Below are 12221 nucleotides of genomic sequence, written 5' to 3' on the forward strand. Positions count from 1 at the left end.
TTTTATTACTGAGGTGTAACCTATGTACAAGTTTAGTATATATAGTTACAACGAGGGTGGGCCCATAAATGGCGGGGCCGAGCGGAGTGGAGCTAATGGAGTTAAACATTAGCCGATTGAATATTACCGACAAGTCAGGTTATGGGGTTAGTGGAATGGCAGGCGATAACCCAGAAATGGAAAGGAGGGATAGGCCCGAAGGTGGGCTTGCAGGGCAAGCGAGTGAATTGCCCAGCGGAGGCGGGAGTGCACTAGCAGACATCGGAGCTGTCTGGGAGCCTTCGGGGCTGTGTACTTAGGGAGGCATAGGTAATATATTGAAAAGAGGGGGTGGTGACCATCGAGGGAAGCGGAGGTGATTACAGAATATGGGAACTCTGAGGTTAGTGAGGAAGGAGTGGAGGTAGTCCAGAGAGATCGGAGGTAGTGGAAGTCAATGGCCATGGATGGATATGACAAGCACACCTTGAGTGTGCTCACACATCAAACACTTCCCTTTATATCTCAAACTTTGTCATTTCAGAAAAGGAAAGAGCCTACATGCATATCAGGTGGGACAAAATACAGAAGTCATTGAACCAGCCCCATCGTTCAAAACTACCCAAGGCCCAGAAGAAACCGAATACTGTATCGGAGGCTCACAGCTCACGGGTCATATTCAAGTGGGTACTCAGTTAGCATCCCACTGTGTAATATCTAATGCATTGTTTCCAGTTCCCTAACATAGAGTTACTGTTAGAGACCGGAAGCGAGACAAAGGAGTTGTCTCCATGGCAGAGGGCTTTGGCCTCAGCAACTCAGACCAGGAGTGCTGTGCCAAGTTACATGCCCATGCCCTAATTTACTTACTGGCAACGAGAACTAAAAAGGGGGATCAACTCTAGTCGATTTTATCACTAGGGTGTAACCTATCTACAAGTTATGTATATATAGTTACAGCGAGGGCAGGCCCATGAATGATGGGGCCAAGTGGTGTGGAGCTAATGGGGTTAGACATTAGCTGACTGAATATTACTGACAAGTCAGGTTACGGGGTTAGCGGGATGATGGGCTATAACCCAGAAATGGAAAGGAGGGATAGGCCCAAAGGTAGACTTGCAGGGCAAGCAAGTGAATTGCCCAGTGGGGGTGGGAGTGTGTTAGTGGATGTCGGAGCTGTCCAGAGGCCTTTGGGGTTCCTTACTTAGGGAGGCATAGGTAATATATTGAATTGAGGGGGTTGGAGGGGATTACAGAATACGGGGGCTCCGAGGTTAGTGATGAAGGAGCAGAGGTAGTCTGGAGGGATCGGAGGTAGTGGAGGACAATGGCCATAGATGGATATGACAGTTACACTGATGTGCAAGACAACACATCTGACCATGATGCAGAGATGGACTCCTCTGCTGGTGTGGATCCAGGCGATGATGGTGATGGCTCAATGGAGTCTACTGGACCTGGATCTGGCTCTCCCACTGGAGCTATGTGTCATGACCAACAAATCCTGGGGCTCCATCAGCGGTGAACCAATGCCAATAGGCGGAACCGCCGACCCAAAACCCATCCTAACCAGCCCCCAACCCGATGTCTGGCCCCCTGCCTTATTGCGTGAGACTTGGCCAACAATCAGGACCTAGACCCTGCTGGCATTCCGACCTTACCTGCAGTTCCCGAGCCCTTGGCGCTCCCGGCATTCAGTCCCTCCAGTTCCTATGCCAGCCTTGTCTCCATCTGAACCACACTCATTGCTTCCTGCTATGTGGTCACAGCCATGCACCGCTTCCATGCATTCTGCACCCTCTGCCCACTTCCGTGCCCTCTGCCCGGTTGCCCTTGACACCTCTGGTCAGGTCAACACTCCCACTCCCCTCTGTACCTCTGTTGGCCTTCATGCTGTCCTTGTGTGACAGTACTGACAGATCAACCTCTGTTTGCAGACTTGTGTTGGCACTGCACTGACCCTGCTTATTTGCAGACTTGTATCGGTGCTGCATGCTGACCTCCACTTTTGTCCTCTGGCCATTTTTGTCACTCAGCAACATACCATTCATTCCTTGCCGAGTGCCTATTATGTTCACCCATTTCATTTGCTTAACTTGCCAATATTGGCACTTGATCCGTGTGCTATTGCACTTTTATTTAATCTGTCAATATTGGTACTTGATCTGCTTTGATTTATTCAGTCCTTGCCTCCCATTTCCTGGGTTCTCATCCTTGGTTTAGTTTGACAAGTCCCTGCTCATTTCCGCTTATTTCTGCACCGGACTGACTGGTCCCTCTTTTGATTTCTCTTACCTACTTATACCTTGTAAATACTTTCAGGGACCTCAGTCTGAAATCAACTAGAGTACCCCCCCTGTCTGGTCTGAGTCCCTCCTTCTGCAAAGGGGGCTTCCCCCCCTCTGAGTCCGTGCTTGCGGAGTCCGCGCTCCTCCTACAGGTCTGCTCCACCTGCAAGTCTTGTTTGAAGTCCGCTGTAAGTGTCAATCTGTAAATACGGGATCTCCCCCAAATGTCAAGCTCAGGGCACAGCGCTCCACCTGAGTCGCTGAGGCCGCGATCTCACTCTGCTAACCTTGAACAGCGCTTCCGGACGCACCACACATTTCCGCCCACATATCTGCGCATGCATGCTCCAACAGACCCCTGCCACAACCTCCGACCTCGACTCAGACAGAAACCCAACCTGTCTTCCATCTGTCTCCTGACAGCATCCCTGACTCTGACAATATTCCCGTCTCTGACACTATGGGCCATATGTTTCCCAATAGCTCATACTTCTGTAATGCCAAACTTGTCCTACAGCTCAATTCACTGAACTTGCTGAAACATGACATGGCTGGAAGCGGAAGGTTGTTCAAGTGGACTTTCTGCATACTTGCACTTGTGGCAGCATACCAAGCAAGGAGGAGGTTGCTAATGGTGGTGCAATCCATTGTGATTATGTGGATTGTGAGACAGGCTGGGTATGCAGTGATCCATGTCTATTCTCACAATTAGCTAATATTAGTGTCACCATTACAGTATCACCTTGACTGTGTTAACCTTAGACAATCACAGAAGAAGTGGACTTGTGAGATTTGTCAGAAGCAGAAGCGAGACAAATGTCATTATAAAATATATCTCATGCTTGTATTTACGTTCTGGTGATCTGGGAGACCCAGAAATGGCCTTGAGCATGGGCCCTTACAGGCAGAATCCAATCAATTGAGGTGACATGCATCAGCAAACCTGAATGCAGAGGTCTGAGAGCTCTCAGAGCTTCAGTCCTTTGAAATTGCAGGTCCCCTTCTCTCAGAGCTCCCCAAAGTAGTCAAAGCTCTGAGAGCTCAATTTGCACACAGGGGACTATTATCTATATGAGGAGCTCCCTGAGTGTTTAATTTACCCGATATCAAAATTAAAATTTAAGAGCATTGGCATCATGTGATGAGTCACAGCCAAGTCCCTACCATGCAGGAAACTGAACCAACTGAGCTTAACTTTCAGCCCCCAATGCAGCACTACACACCAAGGGTATATAGCCAAATTAATATATAGACCAAATTTAGGGATATACATACAGTTAATCTGAAATTACTTAAGGAAAATGCGGGAAAATGAGTGGGGAAATGGGGGGGAAAAATGGGGGGGAAAATGAGGGGAAAAATGAGGGGGGGAATGGGGAGAAATTGAGGAGGGAATTGGGGGGGGAATGAGGGGGGAATGAGGAGGGGAATGAGGGGGGGAATGAGGGGAAATTTGAAGGGGGGAATGGGGGGGGGAATAGGGGAAAAATTGAAGGGGGGAATTTGAAGGGGGAATGGGGGGGAATGAGGTGGGGAATGAGGGAAAAATTGAGGGGGGAAATGGGGGGGGAATGAGGGGAACATCGAAGGGGGAGATGGGGGGGAAATTGAGGGGGGGATGAAGGGGAAAATGGGAGGAAAATGAGGGGGAACTGGGGGGTTTCTAAAAACTTGAAAAAAGCCAGGGAAAATTAAGGAAAATTCAGAAAGTGGGGGACTTTCTAAAAATGGAGAATGTCCAAAAAATCAGGGGAAATTAGGGGGAAAATCAGAAAATTTGGGATAAGTTAGGGAGAGATATCTCAGGAAATTAGGAATAATTGGAAAAGAAATTAAATCACTTTTTTGATGATTCAATGTGCATTGGAAAGTGCCAAAGGCAATGTAGCAATGTATGTTTCAGTGTTAGAAAAGTCTCCCACCATGTTTTGGTGAGCAAATAACCATGGCTTTTTGACCATGGGAAATTTGGTATCAAAGGCTTGGATGATATCTGAAGAATACATCAGCTTTTTATTTGCTTTATTGGGTGGTATTTTTAATTTACTTCATTTGGAACACTTTTTTAAAACTGATTTATACCCTACATAACATGCATGGTTACATTGCCACACTTTGGTGCTTTCCAATTCACATAGAATCATCAAAATTGGTTGAGTTTTGAGCAAGAAAGATAAAGTGCAAATTTTTGAATTTCAGAGTTTTCCTCATATTTTGTAAATAGCAATAAACAAATAAGGTGCTGATTTTAGTAAACACAAAAGGTATATGAGCTTTCAGAGCAATGACAATGGCCATTTTACACACACATATATCCATATTATCTTTGCACTACTGGTGCCAAAATAACTAAGCAGATTTCATGGAGATATGAAGACCATCCATTATTTAAAAACAAAAAGCTCTAGGAGCTCATAGAGCTTTTCAAGTAATGATGCTGGCCATTTAATATGCTTATCTTTGCACTTCTGCATCCTTAGGAGAACAAAATCATTCCAACATTTAATTTCCTCCACCCAATGTGTAGAGGGTGCACAGCGAAAAGACTCAATTTGCTCAAAGAGCTCTGTGAGCTCTGAGAGCTCTAAGAGCTCCCTACCAAGTTTGCTGATGTGCAGGTTGACACTGAACACACAGGGAGACCACCCTCCCACCCTACCTTCCTTTGCTCCAGGAATTGCCAACTCCCCCTTGAGGGGTAGTGCAGGATCAGAGCAAATTAAGATAGACAACTTTCATACCTCAGTACTATGCCGGGATTTGCTGAGTGTGGCAGTGTGAGGTCACAAGCAATCAATATTTCCAGTCAGTGATACTTACAGAAATTTACTGTCAATTTTAGTAGTAGTATTATGTTTTTCTACATGTTATGTATTAGTTGAAAATTCCTGACTAACTTCATGTATTGCTTCAGGTGGTAGTCCACAATGCCCTTTATATTTCTTGACTGCCCATGCGGCTTCATGACCATTGAAGCCAAATTGATATCCATCCATGTATCACAATGAGCGATTTGAAAACCTGTCAAATTAATGTTATCTAAAAAATAGGATACATGAAATTTCTTACTTGCACATTGATGTTATTGGCACAATTTCCAATGCCTTTTGTAAATTTATTTCGACATCTTCAACCCTTGAAGATGGTGGAAACTCTCGATAAACATGCTTTGAGTACCCCCATACTTGCTCAATAAAATTGAGTTCACAATGGAATTTTGGGAGAAAGAGAATGCCAAACCCTGCTGCCTCACAATGAGTCTGAAGCAAGGATTTGGTGCCCAAGAAATCTTTGGAGTGGAGGAGAATGTTTCGGCAGCAGCATTGTGCTGCCTTATTGCAGCATTTGAACTTGTCACACTGGGCATGGAGCCTAGTGACATTGTAGCCTCGTTCTTCTAGGATTTTGGCCATCCCTTTGAAATATCCAGGGTAATTGGGATGGTCATTGGAATAATAAAGATGTTGTGTTTGACCTTCCCAAGTTGCATTTTCCATATGCTTTGTTGTGGTTTGAGGTTTCCCATTGGGCTTGTATATTATTGCACCACTCTCATCCTGTGCATTCACAGTGACTCCCCATGGTTTAGGCCCCTTTGGCATCTTGAGTGCTGACAATGCATCCTTGGCATGTTTGGAGTGGGTGCGTTGTAGGAGAAATAACAGTCACACTATGGAAACCCATTATGGAAATATGCCAGATAAATCACAAAACCCCATACGACAAGTAGATATGAGAAAATAGAAGGACCTGAATTAATGAATTTAGATGAGATTTTATGAATTATTATGACTATACACAATAAATTGAAAGAAAGAAAATTAGCAAAAATACTTCAAGCTTAGCATCAATAAGACGGAATTCTCGGGGGAATTTATAGCAAATATTAAACAAAGAATTAGGACAATCGACCAAGATTTGACTCTAAAAACAATCAGAGAACCTCCACGGAAACTACTTTCCCACATCTGCACACATAGCCAAGGATGGAAGTACTGCGGAATAAGGATTCCTCAGGAACTAATGCAAAATTCAAAGTCGTGTTTATAATAGGAAATGTAGATGTCCCCCAAACGGACCCAATGAAAATAATTACAGGGAAAACTACCCTTAAACGACGGAGATATGACTAAAACTCCTGCAAAACAAGGACAATGTTTAAAAAGCAAGTGCGAAGACTAACCAGTAACGACCGAGACGAGCTTGATAGCCCATTAGAAAGCAAGGGATCTAATCTTAATCCCCAAATTTTCATAATAAAGGATCATGCATTAATGAGATATCCAATAACGGGAATAGCGACATCAAAAGTCCGAGCTCAGGGAAAAGACGATGTTTACGTAGGATCCATAATTAAAACATACAACGAAATGTACACGGAAATTATGAAAAATAGGGAACTATAGTTATGCAAATTTTCAGCCCAAATGGTCCAGCTGTTGTGAAGTTATACCCATGATGGGAATATAGAAATCTGCATCATGTTTAATGACACGTGAGGGTGGCAATGCAAAGGGAACTGGCCATTGGAACCGAGATCCGCACTTTGGCAGATCGCAAAGACCAATTTCCATCCAAATAAGGAAGAGCCCAGTCAAAACAAAGCATGGAAAGTGCAAAACAACCTTAGAATCATGAGGGAAAAATCTGAAATAAATCACAGAAGCACATATGAAGGATATAAACACCCACGCATACTATAAATCCCGAACAATTAAACAGAAACAGCACCTGCATACGAACAACTATGGGAACGACACACATGATTACCGAATGCGCACACGAACTTTTGCTAACTCGACGAATACCAGGAAAGAGAACACAACTTTAGTACCATTGGAAAGGTGGGAATAAATGAAAATTTATGATACCAAGAACGTGAGAAACCATCCAGAAATGAATGAGATACAAGGACATGAAGTTAGAAACCTGAAAACACGTGGGAAGACAGCTTCAAGAGGTCCAGAGCCCTAAATAAAATACATAAAAATATGATATCTTCGAGGACGACCTACTATAACAACGAACAACACATATGGAGGATTAGGATGTGATAATACAAATTGGAATCAGGGAAGATGAATGAAATCCACGAAATCCACTTGTCAGGGATCAGCCCCTGACCCTGCTGTCAGGGCACCCAACCACACCCCAGAACCACCCTCCCAGACTTCCCCCTCTTCCCTGACCTCCCCATCCCTACATATCTCTCACAACTTCAGCCCGCATGTGAGCCCGCGGGAAAAATCACGTGGGTCAAGGCGAGCAACTCGCCTTAACCCATGTGACACCTTTTCCGATTCACGGGAACATGCTCGGCTTCTACCCAGAGTCACGTTACGAACTGTACAGTACACTTCCCTTTTATAGTAGCCAAGTGGGGAATAGGGAAACTTACCCTTCTTCTCAACTCAGTCCCCGCTTAGCCAAGTTGTAGTTACCCTCTGTAATACATGACAACTCAGTCCCCACTTAGTCCCTTCAGTGAGTTTGAGGAGCTGAGGACAGGATCAAGTGCCCAGGCACCTGGAACACCGCATACACCTAAGGCCGAGGTCAGGCTGTCCCCGATCAAGGACCAAGCCCTGACACCACTAAACTATGATGGACCATGGCGGGAATTTTAGGGAATGATATTCTAATGAAGTGGAGAGCTATAATACATTCGTTTGAGTAATACTTGACTACTAGCAACTTTTCTTTCGGTTTTAAACCTGAATAATTCACTCATTTACCATTTCAAGTCTCATTTTAACTAAATGTCGCTGAATAAAAATGGAATAAATCAGCTGAAGGTCTCAGCACAGCCATACGCATAGTAATGCGAAGTTTGAATTCATAATCACCGAGTCATAGCAAATTTAATGGTAAATATGAGGAATTTGAAATAGGAAACTGCGACAAATGCAGCGCAGTCAAGTTCTAATTAACCATTAAAATAGCTTAGGCGAGGAAGGACAATAAGGATTCTAGGCGCAGTCTGACCACAGTAGAGCTGCAGTTCAGTGCAGCAAAGCGCAGTAGAACTATAGCATGAAATTTTCATTTTTTTATTCAGTTTGAGAAAAATACACTGTAAATAAATCCTGTAAATACGAGGTAGAGTGTGAAAAAGGAAGGCGACCCAAGGAGTATAAAAGGGAGACCCTTTCTGCGACCTTTGGCCCCCCTTAGAGAAGTAAGAAAATAGAGTATTATTTTTCTCAAGCATTTCTGGTTGTCACTCCAGTGCGAAAAAGTGATATACAGTTAAGATTGCCACTGTAGTAAAAAGCAGCAATAAAGGAGAGAAATATTAAGTAGATATTTCAACAGGAGAGCTGGTTAACACTCCAGATTTCAAAGTGTCAACACAAAACAGTTATTTTGCTACTGTTAAAACAAGCAATAAAATAAGACAAAAATAAAACAAACTCAAGGGACACTCCAGACACAATCCAAATCCATTAACTGAGTAGAATCTTTGAAACTTCACCAAGTAGAAGATTTAATTCAAGTTAAATTCCAAATTAAACAACGCTACACAGAATTACACCTAGACAAATCAAGAAATTTCAATAAAGGAACAGCTCCGCAGGGCTCGGTTTATCTGTAAGTCAATTCCCAGAAACTTTAGACTAACCCATAAAAATAGAATTAGCCAAAACACTCGGATTGACTATATTTACAACAAATAATACTAGTACACTTCCCCATCCTAACTAAAGAACCAGGGAACAGCTTGGTGGTGGTCTTGTTTGAACCTCCCAACTGACCTTCCTTCGTTCTCTCCTTCAGCGTGCATTGTCAAAAACCAAGACGTGATCATCATTTGGGTAATGCTCCTCCAGGATCCCCATCATGTTTGATGCTTGTTCAATTACATCATCACTTGCAAAATATCCGTCCCTATTACTGCCCAGCCTAAGCAGAACCCGGGCTGCATGATCACCACCTTTGAGCCAGCCGTAGTCAGCTGAGACAAAATCGGCAACCATGATGGATGTGCCCTCACCTTGGCATAGGGCTTTGCGGTCTCAGAGTCATGAACCCAGCAGACCTTCCGACAGTCGTGAGCATAGAAGATAGATCCATCATGGAACCAGACAACAGTATGATGTCCTGTGGTGGGTTCAGTTACCTCTTCCCCATTTTCGTCCCATTTCCTCATTGACTTTCAATATTCAGCCATTGCCAGCAGAAACACGCTCTGCCAATATGAAACAACATCTTCTCATTCATGACTGTCAGAATACGCCTTTTTTCTCCCTCTGCCAGCAGTACCCCATCCTTTTTAGCCACTGCTGTCCTGTCTGGACAGATATTGGTTTATCATGACCCAAGCGCTGATGCATCTCTGGAGTATTCAGGAATTGAACAACATCCATTGCTGAGATGTATGGACCAAGACTGTTACGGAGATGGGGGGAAATCCCCATTCCTCGATCCATTCTTATAGCGGGATGACGAACATCATATCTAGTCTGTACCATAATGGGATATGTAATCGATGAGTGATCCCAGTCTTGCATGGGAGTGGACGATCGAATTCCCATCAATCATGATTGGTGATGTAGTGAGCTATTAAGGAATTGATGGTAGGTAGTCAGAGACATCAGGATGGACGGGTCAGCCATGGGTACTTGGCACTCCTCAATGGAGCGTACCGTGTGCGAGGTTGCAACTCGTGAGGTGGGTGAGAACTTTGTATAACTGCCATCGGGTACTTGGTGTTCGCAGCACAAACGTACCGGTAGCAGGTTGATATCATGAGCATGCAATGAGGATTGACTAACAGGGCCTTTGGTGACTTGGCGTTCCCAAAGGGAACGTACCATTGGCGGGGGAATATGATGACTGACGAAGGAGGGAACAGACAGTGGATGGGCAGCTACTTGGCGTTCGCATAGCGAACGTGCCGGCATCATGGGAAAGTGGACCTCAGAGTATTCACGATCTCCAAGATCGTGATGTGATGTTGTCTGTTGAGCACTGGGGGAGAGCGGAGTGATGAAGTCCTGTAGGGTACAGAATCCATAGGATGATACACATGTTGAGAGTCTTCGACTCACGACCTCGAGTTCTCACAGCGAGGACTGTTAGAGGACTCGACATAACCAGACTTATAAGACATGTTGTGAGTTGTACAGTCACACAGGTTCAGTTGAGTCACAGGAAGGGTTGTTACAGAAGACGACACACAAGACAGTTGTAGAGAGTAGTTGTTAGTTAGTGTGAACTGCCTTCGGCAGTTTCCATACAAGACATGTGACTATCTACAAATGGTAAGGTTGCGGGAAATCCCGTGAAACACAAGTAACCTCGGCCAGCACCAAAACCCCAATGGGGAAAGCTTTGCATGAGGGGGGGGAAAGGGGTAGAACAAGTAAGGAGGGTAGGGTATCAGGATAGAGGATGAAAGGGAGAAAGAGGGGGAGCAATAGAGAGGAGAAGTCTTTGACTATGCAACGGATATGGTCATTGGAGACTCTGTATCCATAACAAAGACTATGGAGGTGAGCCTCAATTTCTTGCCTAATATCCTCATCCATTGCAAGTATCGACTCATTCCATGAACTCACAACACCACATACACAACTTTGATGCATATGATCACCCATGGTCCCATGCAATTGCTACCCACTCTGAAGCATGGATCCAGCCTGTGTCCTTGGTCAAACCCACTTGGTCAGAACAGTACACACAGAGCAACTGGAGCATTTGCTCCAGTCTCATCCATGTTAAGTCATCCAATGCTGAGTGCTTATGACCAGGACCATTCCTAGATGGCCATATAATTTCGCTAACTCTTTTTGCAGCCTCTTCTGCCAACTCTCTAGATGGGGCAGAGACAAAAGTGCGGGGATGGTGGTGGATTTTCATTTGTGGTTCTGAGTGTTCATGCATGGACACCATTGGACTTGGTGAGTCGGTTTCCATTGCTGCAGGTGTTTTGCGCATGTCCACCTGTCGCCAGTTTGGACATGGGGGACTGGTGTGTGTCACTTCTGATGCATCATTCATATCAGAACTAACAGAACTGCTCACATCGGAGTCACTGACAATGATTGGATCACAGGGCCCGGGAATGGGGGTGGGGTTGGAGTTGGATGCACAGAAATGGGGGAAAAAGTCTTGTAAGGTCCTTTTTTTTGGTCAACCAAGGTTTTATTGATCATCTCTTGAACTTCTCTTTTAATAGCCCTCTGTTTGGCTGCATGGTGACATCGGGTACATTCTGATGGAGTGCCGTTGATCATTGTTCTGGCATATCGGACTTTGTTTCTGCACCGCATTTATTCATCAGTTCTGATAGGACATCTTGAGCCCTAGATACGCGTGCAGCCAGTGGGAGGCTTGAGTAAGAGGTGCCATTGCAGCTTTCATCCAAATCCTCAACATCAGACTTGCTCCAACTACTGCTTTCCAGGTCAATATCGAAATCACCAATTTCAGAGCTGCTGGAAGTGGTGAGGTCATCTTCAGTGGGATCAGGCTGGTTTCTGGCAGGAAAGGCAGGCAGGATCTTGGTAGAAAGGATGGGATGCTGAGACTCAGGTGCACTGCTCTGCGGTTTTTTCTGTGCCCAAATTTTTTTTAATTCTGAATAGATGTCCCCTTGACTAGGTAGCACTATACCTTCTTGGAGTAGTCTCTGAGGTTATTTGCAAGGCAGCACTTCCTGTGTACTGGCATGAATGAGTGCAGGTGCTTGGGAGGGAAAAGGGTATATAGGAATGGTTTCCTTTTCTGTATTCAGCAAGAGCTGCAATTCAATTTTACTCTATCCATGCATGTCAAACTTCAAATCGAATTTTTTTTTTTAATTGGATTGTGGTCAGTGTTAAAAAAGATGTTGATTCCAACATCATAAAGTATTTTGGGATTTATTTGGAAATAACAAAGAGTATTATTCTGAAACCAGGGAGCTACAAAACTACACTAGTTGTACAGCTTCCTGGTGCCACATTAGCC

At 44.4% G+C, this 12221-nt stretch overlaps 1 protein-coding gene across 1 annotated transcript; it reads right to left on the reverse strand.

Annotated features, from left to right (window-relative positions):
* Positions 1-11502: 11502 nt before the first annotated feature.
* On the reverse strand, positions 11503-11942 carry EI90DRAFT_3131574 (uncharacterized protein; the record flags this gene model as incomplete). The annotated part of the gene is made up of 2 exons (XM_039064400.1): positions 11503-11826; positions 11886-11942. The coding sequence occupies 2 exons, from the start codon at positions 11940-11942 to the stop codon at positions 11503-11505; spliced, it is 381 nt and encodes a 126-aa protein (XP_038910654.1).
* Between the last annotated feature and the right edge of the window lie 279 nt (positions 11943-12221).

This window comes from Cantharellus anzutake, assembly GCF_015039405.1.
Source record: "Cantharellus anzutake strain C23 chromosome Unknown EI90scaffold_78, whole genome shotgun sequence".
NCBI lineage: Eukaryota > Fungi > Basidiomycota > Agaricomycetes > Cantharellales > Hydnaceae > Cantharellus > Cantharellus anzutake.